Genomic DNA, 10,670 nt, shown 5'->3' with positions numbered 1-10,670 from the left:
CACACACCATGAGGCAAATAGGCCTTAATCTGTATTGCATCTAGTCATATATAATTTGAGTCCTCTTTTGGACTTTACTTGAAAAAACAGCTTGGTTGACTCCGGTTTAAAAGGTAATTTAATCTCGTAGAAGTTGTTGCCCAACGTTTCGTTAATTAAATGGTACAACGGCCTGCCATAATCGGGCGTCGTCGTAAAGCGCGCCTACGTCATAAGTGTGCGTTTGGTTTATCAGCCAGCTGACGCTCAATGTCCTCTTGCGTGTGTTTTTCTACAGTAGCGGTTAAATCCTTCGCTAACTATAATGCACAGAGCAGCACACACGGCTTTCTGTGACTGGCCTCAGTTTGTCAGACCAGCGATGATCCGACAGAGTTTAAAATGCACAGGTGAGCTGCTGGTTTATCAGCGTGAAGCTAAAATGCTAAAAACACTTACCTAAGATAGCCATGATGTAACTGTCAGCTTGGCATCATGACATTTTCTTTGAAGTTACATTGTGAACGTGCTTAAAACAAAATGTATCTGTTTGATATTACTGAAATATTTTTATTCAGTATTAAATCTGCCACTCTTTCCCCCCTGCAGTTAGAGATGGAAACCATGTTTGAAGGATTTACTCAAGTTACTCATGCTTACATTATAATGTTTACGCAGGCTGCCTCCAGAACAGCGCTCGTGCCTACAGTGTTGTTCCTGCGCCGCGCGACAGCAAGGAGAAGGAGATGATGCACCGGATGCTGCGCGTGGATCACGCGGGTGAATACGGTGCTAATCGCATCTACGCCGGGCAGATGGCAGTGTTGGGCCGGTCCAGAACTGGACCACTCATCCAGGTAAACATGCCATAGAAAACCTGCAGGTGTCGAAACCCCATCATGTCTAAAAATAGGTTCGTGAGCGGAACGTTCAAAAGAGTTGGCTGTCACTACAAAAGGTCTCATGTTAAAGAACATTAAAATATATTTTAAATAGTGCAGAGGTCGTATATTCTGGTCAGAAATTGATGGTTGGAGCGTTTTAAAAAGTTCCATTATGTGGCCATGTATGTTTCTCAATTTATATTGAAACTTATGAAAGGTTATGCCCCCAAATAAATAATAAAAAAAGGTTAATGCTCAAAGAATGACGGCATCATCAATTTATTAACCTAGCAACTGTTTTTATTTCTCAGCCAATATGTTGTTTGATATTTGAGAATATTGCAGTTAAACCATTAATAACAGTGAGAAAATGTTCACAGTAAGACAAAAAAAAAGAGAGACTCGGGGTTTATAATTTTTCATTTGTTAGATCCATTTTTTTATTAGATATGTACTTAAATAATTTAATAGATTTTTTAAAAAAGGAATCAAAATTTATACTTATTTTCAGTTAAATAATTTTGTCAGATCAAGCTGAATGGTACGAGTAGTATTTGAACCTTTTTGTTTGTTTGTTTTTCAAGCAAATGTGGGATCAAGAAAAGAAACACCTATCAAAATTCAACGAAATCCTTGCTGAGAACAGAGTTCGACCCACGGCTCTCCTGCCACTCTGGAACCTGGCTGGGTTTGCTTTAGGTTGGGGCAGCATATAAATATACAGTGTCTGTATAGCTGTAATGTAAAAAAAAAAAAAAAGACAATAGATAAGTAAAAACACAAAACTCTCTTGACACAGCCGGTAAAAAAGACACGATTACTGTTTTACTTGTACTAATCTCTCTTGTTTTGCACATCCTCCAGGGGCGTCCACTGCTCTGCTGGGTAAAGAGGGGGCCATGGCGTGCACAGTGGCAGTGGAGGAGAGCATCTCTGAGCACTACAACAGCCAGATTAGAGCGCTGATGGAGAGTGACCCAGAGAGATACACTGAACTGCTACAAGTGAGGGCCACACTTCAGACGTTTGTACTTTGTGTTTAACTTTAAGCAAAAAGGTATTCGACCAAGTCCCCCAGCAAACTGACTGAAGCCAAACTCAACGATGACACTTACTGACAATATTTTATCCTTACTTGTTTTATCTAAATCGTGACTAGGAATAAAGTCTGCAAATGTTTGAAGTTGTTCAGAAGCGCCATTTTCTGTGCCGTATGTAATGCGATATCTATAGTTGACTTGATTATTTGACCTGAAGTCATTCCTGTTAAAGATAACTGTTAATTTGATCCTGCCTGATCAAATGACATTATTCTCCATGACTGGTTTAACATCATCGATAAAACATGTGTGGGACACTTTTTTTTTTTATGAACAAATGATAAAATTCATTGTTAGTAGTCCTTACCAAGAAGTGATGTAAAAAGTGTTAATTTGTGGTTCCCTTCAATAGGTGATAAAGGAATTTAGAGACGATGAAATGGACCATCATGACACAGGCTTGGAGCATGACGCCGAATCAGTGAGTGCATCTTTTATTATCCACATGAAAGTTTTCTCAACAAATAATGTCTTAGATAGTTGAGTCTTCAATCCATATGGGTGATTTTAAATATGTTTAATATAAGTACAAGTTGTGGAGTTTTAAAAAAAAAAATTTTTTTTTTTTTTTTTTTTTTTTTTTTTTTCAGTTACCTGGATACTGGCTGCTAAAAAACGCCATCCAGCTGGGCTGCAAAGCTGCGATATACGTTTCTCAGCGTGTCTGAATTTTAGCTTAAACACAACAGAATTCCTTTTTTTTTTTTTTTTTTCATTCTCTCTGTTGGAAATGTTTGTTTGACGTCGTCATCAATGAATGAAGGACCTTGTGACGCAACACATTGTTGTACCTTTACCAGATGTGACATTTGGTATACATACTTTAAAAAAAAAAAAAAAAAAACATAAATAACTGAGTTCTGACTTCATCATTGCGATGCATTGATTATGCTTCAATTTTTCTGTACAGCTGCTTAAATGCATCAATATTATTTTCTCAAATGTTTGGTTTTAGTTTTGCATTATCAGGTAAGCTAAAAACAAAAATTATTGTGTTGTTGGTTAGCTCTCTTTAAATAAATAAGTCCATCAATTATTTGTCCTCAGTATGTTTAACATGATGTTACACCATTTTCCGTTGGTCTTGGTCAAAAATGCACACGAGACGTTGATGCTCGCGCTACACCCTTCACCTTATGCTCATCTTTCTCATGTAATAGTTCACGAATCAACTTGTCATTCATCTCAAGCCGCTAAGTGCACAGCTGTTCAGGGTACATTAGGCCACTGAGCACGAAGCACGGCGTGAGCGCAGAGAATGCTCAGAGCAATTTGTTCATAAAATAAATGCTTTGTACCACAAAATCTGACATACCTCAACTAATGGAAAAAAATACATTAGGCGACATGTAAAATATCTATAGACTTAAACTTTTTCACACTTTGTCACTTTACAGAAAAAGCTTAAATGCCGTCAGATCGCAACCGGATCTTGCTGATGAAAAGTATTCATCCACTTTTCCTCAATTTGCTCAGGCTCACGATGCAACCTGGTCGACATGTCTCCTCTGTAGGTTTAGGATCATTGTCCTCCTTGAAAGTGAACTTCCACTCCATCCCCAAATCCTCTAAAAGGTTTTGCTCAAGGCTTATATCTGATGAGCTATCTTCCCGTCATCTCTTCCCTGCTGAAGAGAAGCATCATGATGCCTCCTCCATCGTGTTTAACCATGGAAATGGTGCATTCACTGGTTATCTTTTTACTACGCAATTTGATGGATTAACCAGCTTTGGGAGTTGGGACCGAATACAAATGCACGCCAACCTTTTTGGGTTTCTTTAGCAAAAAAATTTCTCTTTCCTTCCACTTCTCAATCAAGGGCTACTTTCTTTTGGTCTATCACACAAATTCCCCCCCGCCCAAAAAAATAGATTTAAAGTTTGTGATTGTAAGGTGACGATGTGCAAAAGTTTAAGGCGTATAAATGTTTTTGTAGTTACATGATCAGCTGAGGTCAGTCGCCACACATGAGCGACACAAGACAACGGGGAGCCGTGAAATTCAAAGGTGGATCGTTTCGCATCGTCTCTGCCCCAGATTAATAGCGCTGACAGGTTTACAGCGAGGTGTTACTGTTTAAATAAAGCAACACATGTACAGCTCCATTCCTAGCTGCATTCTGGGTGACGAAGTCGCCACCGCATAAAGACCAGAGTGATGGCTCCGTTAAAGAGCTGATATTATTAACCAAAATCCTTTAATGCCACAAATAAATGAACAATGTCCACCACGTAGTCCAAGTGTCTGGTAATGCCTGGACAGGCACGTTTTAAGACAATCGGAGAAATCATTCCTGCTCCTGTAAATGTCAGGAGTTCATGTGCACGGTTTCTCAGAATCGCTTCCAGAGGAATCTGCTGAATTACTGACTCAGAAACTGGCAACAGCAAGAATGTAGGGAGCAGTAAAACGTTTACCAAACTGTGACTGTCTTGCTATCCGTGAATAATTGCTGTTGTAAATTTTGAATAGCACGGACAATACAAATCTCCATACGTCATTAAAGCTTTCGGATACAGGCTGTAATAGTTTTTGGCTTTTCTACCCGCAGTCTGTCAGTCTTTCGGCTTTGCAGAAGTTCATAGTGAGTAATGGGTAGCATGAAAATAGTCAGATGGGAATTTAGCGGATAAAGGTGAGCTTTAATGTCCTAGCAAAAACACCTAATGGTAAAAATGACAATTTCCATCCTCATTTCCTTTGTGTTTTATAATTGAATTGATATGAAATGGGGGTGGCAATGGCAACTGGAATATTGTAAGTTTCCTTCCAGCTTCCCTCATTATGTGCAGTCCATTTACAATTTACACTTGGAGTTTCAGTTCATGCGCTTGTAGTTTTACCATATTAAATGTAGAGAACTGTAACATAAGGTAAAAAAGAAAAACTGCTCAATTTCCCCCTTTTAAATAACTGAATAGTTGAAGCAGCTACGATTACTCTGAAATCCAGCAACAATTAAATGCTAAATACTATTTTTTTGTAGTATTAAATAAGTGGAAGAAAACGAAACAATGTGAATCGTATATAATAAAATATCACACAAATTTTACACTTCTTGCTGTTTGTGATTGTGACATAACACAAGGCACACTAAAAAAAAATCCTATGCTTGTTTTTAAATAGAATGGAAAATAATTAATACAGCCACATTCTATAATTAAATTAATATTGCTCTGCTTTATCACCTCCTTATCACTAGAGAGGCTCAATCAGCTTAGAGAACTGATTCGTAACTTACTGATTTGTTTCATGCTGCAAGACGTACGCTGTTCATCTGTTTATGCGACTAGTTAACCCCTGGAAAAATCTCTCGTGAGTCTGAGGAGTGAATGTAGCTATGAGAGCGACCACATGTCCACATGTCTTCATAGCGTGAGGTGACAACACATGATGTAAAGGGCTGACATCATTTCAGCTGGAATCTCTGATTTACGGTCTGTCATGCAGTGACATCTGCCATCTGCTTTGAAGAAAGACAAAAACAACACAAACCAAGGTCAGTCTTCTAGGAAGGTTGGTCAGTGTAAAGCGTATTTGTTGTCTGAATGCTAGTGGCACAATGTTTTCTACATATAATGAAAAAAAAAAAAAGAATTATAGACTACAGATGTCTGGCGACTGCAGTCCAACAGCAAGCATCAAAGTTACATTCGTTTTTGTAACTTTTATGCAAAGGAAAATAATGGATTTAGATTGAAATGTAGGCAAAAAGATACACCTTTCACAAATTATATAAGAAGAATATGTGTGGTATGAATATGTGTGTTAAATAAAACCCAAATACTTATGTACAACTTTGATGAATCCCAAGTGTGAATATATTTAACAATATTACAGAAAATCTGTTTACAAAACAAGATGCAATTAATTTTGCACCAACCAATTGACCACTTTGGGGGCCAGTTTAGTGCAAGAAAAAAACAGAAAAAAAACCAAAAACTTTTTCTTTGTCTTGTCTACCGACATTACAAAATTAAATTTGAGTGATTCTCCCCGGTATCACGTAAGACCCAGTTGTCGCTGAGTTTCTTTGTTTCAGGTTGTCAATCAGACGGCAGCGCTTACGCTGAGTGCCAGAGTTAAGCGTTGCGTGACCCTCTTCAATAATATCTATCAGTGTAATGACAGGCCTGTTGGTTTGTTCAGCATAACTCCGAGGCCAAGCTAATGCCATGACATGAGACCGAAAGACATTCAGAAACACGCTCTCTAGCACGAAGGTTGAGAACAGACGCCTCTCCAGCCCGGTCAAGATTACGGTTCAAACGTTTGCAGGAATAACGGGCTGTTTGTCTTACAAAGATTCAGTAACTGCATTAGTATGTTTTTTTTAATCATTTGAATTTGTTTTTTTTCAGTTTGTTTAACATTTACACATTTTTAGCAAATTAAAATCAGAAAAATTTTTTCGTCCATTTGCCATTAGTCTCCTTTGTTGATTTTCCTGAGAAGTCCAATATACTAAATTTTATCAAAATACTGTATAATATATATATATATATATATATATATATATATATATATATATATATATATATATATATATATATATAAAAACAAAGACCACCATGAGGACAAAGATGGGTCAAGGATCAGGATGTGTGAGAGTATAAAGCAGGGTTAGTTTATATAACTATATTCCACGATTTAAACATTTCATGGTTCACTGCTCAAGTTCATCAACTGCAACTGCAAGCCTACCGAGACTCTTTATGTGAACTAACTACTGAGACCAGGGCCGCACTAATCAGACGGGCAGCAGTGTGACCCCATGGTAACTCTGGTAGAGCTCAGGTGGAAAGTTTGCAACAGGATGGACAAAACTTGTGGAGTTTTGCGCTCCCCAAATCTGACTTTTAAGGAATTGCGGCAAGAAAACGATAAGTTGTTATCACAGCATACAGACAGTGGTTACAAAGTGGCTTGAGGACAATAGAGCCATTGTTTTGACGTGGCAACCTCAAAGTGAAAAATGTGCTATGAGAAGCTTGTAGGAAACCCAAAACATTTGACCAAATTGTTTTGCAACAGCAATGAAACCATATAATCAGAAAACATATGGAAGCTTATGACACTTCAGTTATTTATAAATAAGTCTCTGACATATTCTTTCTATCATTATTCATTTTGGTAATTCTATCTGACGTAAAACGAGATGAACGGGGCCTGATTTTACTTCAGACGCTGAGGAAAGAAAAGGAGTGCGTTTCATTTTGTTCAGTGTATGTGGACTTCTGGCTTCAACTGTATGTTGTTCAAGCTGGTTATGGTTATCTCCCGAGTATCCAGGATTACAGGTGTGACACCTCAACTCCATGCTGAACATATTTTCCCTGGCTGGAGGTGTGTGTGGCATGCTATTAAGATGGACAAAATGCACGGTTAGCGATGAGGGGATCAGCAGAACGAGGTGAACCCTAAAACTCTTATCGCCATCCGTCCCCCCGCCCCTCTAGGCATCACTGAATCCAACACCTCATATCCCTGCTGTCGACCCCTCCTCCATTCATCACTGTGATGCATTGGCCGTTTGCAGAAGGCCCCTAAACACCTGGTTTCATGGATGGTTTCGTCTGCGCCACCTGCTCGCCTCCTGCTGCGGCCCAGCACCTCACGCCGGTGCTGCTAAGGCTGTCTGTCATGCTCGTTGATTCAGTGTTGAGCTCTGGCGGTGTTATTCAACCCAGGTCCCATTTCTCTCGCCTGTGGCTTCTTTTCGTGTGGCTTGTAAAGATGCCACTCTTAACTCCCATTAATCACAATCCTGTTTGCTAAGTTGCGCACTCCGCTGCCGGTGACAACGCCGATTCGGGGAGATTCTCTGATTTGTCGACGTCACAAATGAGGCAGCGAGGAGCGAGGCGACGTATGATTGCTTCAGCAGTTTTAGCGCCGTGGGGGGAAGTTTTAATGTTTTAATGCGGCGTTCTCGGTGTGCTAAAAGATAAATCTTTTGATTGAAGCACTCTTGGATTTTGAACCTTCAGCCCGTTGGGTCGTGACCTTTCTCTGCCGCGGTGCGGTCACAAGAATCCAGCACATGACTGCAGTCCCTGGCTCGTTGTTCTTTGAAGTTATCAGCCGAGAAATATTCCAGCTCACGGCCGAGCCCTAAGGCTCCCGAGGCCGGCGATGACACACATGCTGAACAGACAAAGTACCCGGACCACCCGGGCTTTAGGTGTCCTGACCTTGGAGGCTGGCTGTGAAAAATAACAACACAAGGGGAGGAAGAATGCCTCCAATGTTGTGCAGGGGGTCACGCTACTGCCCCATCAGGGTGAAGTTCAGCATGTCTTCTGATGAGGCCCTGATGATTTATTTAAAAAAGCAAAACAAGTTTATCAGTCGTAATGGAACCCGCTTCCAAAGTGTATCGGTTCTGCTTTGTTGTGTGTTTTATCGGTATGTTTAATTGTTCAACCTAAATGGGAGAGTGTCTGACAAGATGAATCGTTGGGGAGCATAAGTTCACTTTAATCTATTGATCAAAAGCCTGGTTCAAAAAAAAAAAAAAAGATATAATTCTGTCCTCTCCAATTTTGAAGAAAAACAAAAAAGCCTAGTAATGCCTCCTCTCTCTATCGACATTCTGGTGAAACGATGATAGATTTACAGCAAGTGCTTTCATTTTTCAGCTGTTTCAGGTATCTGCTAAACAGATTGTTGCGTTGATTTCTGGGAAGACAGATGGTGGTGTGCATGCTTCAGGACAACTGAAGGAATGAAGGATTGTTCAGCTCAGTAGATCAAATTTGCTATAGGCCTTGGCTACATTTGCACTGCGCGTGGGTGTATAGACTCTCACTATCATTTTTTTTGTAGCAGCTTTGTTTTTCTCTGGCTGTAGTTGAAAGTAGATGAAATACCACAAGTTGCTTAAAAATGGGACAGCGTTTTAATCTGCCCTTTTTTTTAGTATCTCTTATGTGATTGTACAGCCCCCTTCTTTTCCGATACCAAAAATCAAATGATCCACTTGTCAATCAGACTCATTTGTGTTTTCATCGATTGGATCAATTCTATCTTGGATTCTGTGGTTTATTCATCTTCACATATTTAGACACGCACACACACCGCAGTCTCCGGACTTTTTTCAAGGTCCCACTCAGTGCCTGTAGCGCCGCCCTGTAGCCTTTGGCCTTCCAAGCGATCATTACTTTCCGTGATTGACACTTTGGGATGGTGTGCATTTCATTGATGAGAATTTTAGAGCCCTGCGGCTTGTGATCCTTCAGCCATCGTCGGTACGTCACCCTAAGGCCATCTGAGAGAGGGTACGGTTGCAGATCACTTTCAAATACTCTGTCACTTTCATCACCAGAACCCAACAAAACTAACCAGCCGACCCGGGGAATCCGCAGACACTGACCTGGACAGGCAAGAAGCTGCAGGTAAAGAAAGATCATCTGCACTGCACAAAATCTTTTACTTTGTAGGTTAGAAATGGTTAAACTTGACTCGTTTAGGTTCAATCAGAGGTTTTGGAGATTTGCAGACGTTTTCTGTGGTGAAGAAATATCTTTCTTTTAGCTGTAATCTGTCAAATACTTAGAGTTATATGTGAGGATAAGGTGAAAACACACAACTAGTGTTGGAATAGCCTCTTAAAGGACCTTGTGATGCGATTTGGATTTGGTTAAAAACAGATTGCTGTTTTAAAGCACTTTACAGAAAAAGCCAAAGAAAAACAAATTAATATGCAGAAATGTATAGTCAATCCTGCAATAATTCATTCATACAGATTCAGAGTCAATCACATATATTCCACATTGTTCTTAGTTTTAATCATTGCACCTTTGGTTCAGTTTATTATTCCAGTTTAATATTCAAAGCAAAAGACACACAAAGCAGCTAGCTTTAGCTCGTCTGTTTCATCACCTTTCAGTTTGAAAATGCTACTTAAATCGTTTCTTTTTCTTTGCTAACATTCTTGCATTTTCATTGACTTAGATTCAATTCAGAACACCCGATTCCAATTTTGCATTCAGAACAATATTATCAGAGAACCTATGAATAGTATTTTAAATATTTTCTTTTACAGTTCCTGTAATTAGCAGTCATCATGTATTATTATTCTTTCAGGAGCAGAGTTAACATAATGGGACGGTGTCATAGGAGCAGTTGCTTTAAAACATGGTCTTACTATTATTTTTGCAACAAAAGCAGAATGATTGATATGTTAAAATGTGTTTATTAACTCTAATGAGCAATCATCACCCATTAGCATTTCTAAAAGCTCGCTCTCTGAATGTGTTTTCTCACTGATCTATCCTTTAACCCTAAGAGTTTTTAAATGTCTGCCAAATCTAGTATGTTCTCTTCTAATTACCCCACTGGCACAAGCAGTAGTTATGTTTAAGTGTTTTTCATTCAGCGAAAGTGAAAAACACTGACAGATTTACCATAGCTAAATCTGTCAGCTGTGGTACATTCACTGGTTTGAACAAATTCAAATTTTAGAGTTTCCACCTTTGGGTGAAAAGTCGATGTTAGTCGAGCTTATAATCAGCTGACATTTCAGTGCATCTGTAGCTGCATAGATCTATTCTATTCTCTTTTGCAGGGAAATTATAGTTTTGCTGTTTGATAAGTTCATTTTGATTTTTGCCACCATAAGTTTTTTTTTTTTTTTTTTTTTTTTACCCAAAAAAAAGGAAAAAAAAATTTTTTTTTTTTTTTTGGTTTAAAATTTGGGGGGAA

General features: G+C 39.0%; 1 protein-coding gene across 1 annotated transcript; it reads left to right on the top strand.

Moving 5' to 3' along the window:
* The first annotated feature begins 201 nt into the window (after positions 1-201).
* On the top strand, positions 202-2,807 carry coq7 (coenzyme Q7 homolog, ubiquinone (yeast)). Its single transcript, XM_015026371.1, has 6 exons — positions 202-389; positions 658-836; positions 1,448-1,562; positions 1,728-1,867; positions 2,316-2,384; positions 2,554-2,807. The coding sequence occupies exons 1-6, from the start codon at positions 305-307 to the stop codon at positions 2,629-2,631; spliced, it is 666 nt and encodes a 221-aa protein (XP_014881857.1). The 5' UTR covers positions 202-304; the 3' UTR covers positions 2,632-2,807.
* Positions 2,808-10,670: the final 7,863 nt, after the last annotated feature.

This window comes from Poecilia latipinna, unplaced genomic scaffold, assembly GCF_001443285.1.
Source record: "Poecilia latipinna isolate Pla-1442-1.1 unplaced genomic scaffold, P_latipinna-1.0 Scaffold98, whole genome shotgun sequence".
In the NCBI taxonomy this organism is placed as follows: domain Eukaryota; kingdom Metazoa; phylum Chordata; class Actinopteri; order Cyprinodontiformes; family Poeciliidae; genus Poecilia; species Poecilia latipinna.
The sequence above is the reverse complement of the archived record's forward strand: the minus strand, read 5'-3'. Positions and strand labels throughout refer to the sequence as shown.

What these genes read in the sequence shown, in the direction of transcription:
- coq7 (XM_015026371.1), top strand. Translation starts at nt 305, where the DNA reads ATGCACAGAGCAGCACACACGGCTTTCTGTGACTGGCCTCAGTTTGTC. An exon ending in GATACACTGAACTGCTACAA is followed by an intron (nt 1,868 to 2,315) that starts GTGAGGGCCACA and finishes TCCCTTCAATAG; the next exon opens with GTGATAAAGGAATTTAGAGA. An exon ending in TGGAGCATGACGCCGAATCA is followed by an intron (nt 2,385 to 2,553) that starts GTGAGTGCATCT and finishes TTTTTTTTTCAG; the next exon opens with TTACCTGGATACTGGCTGCT.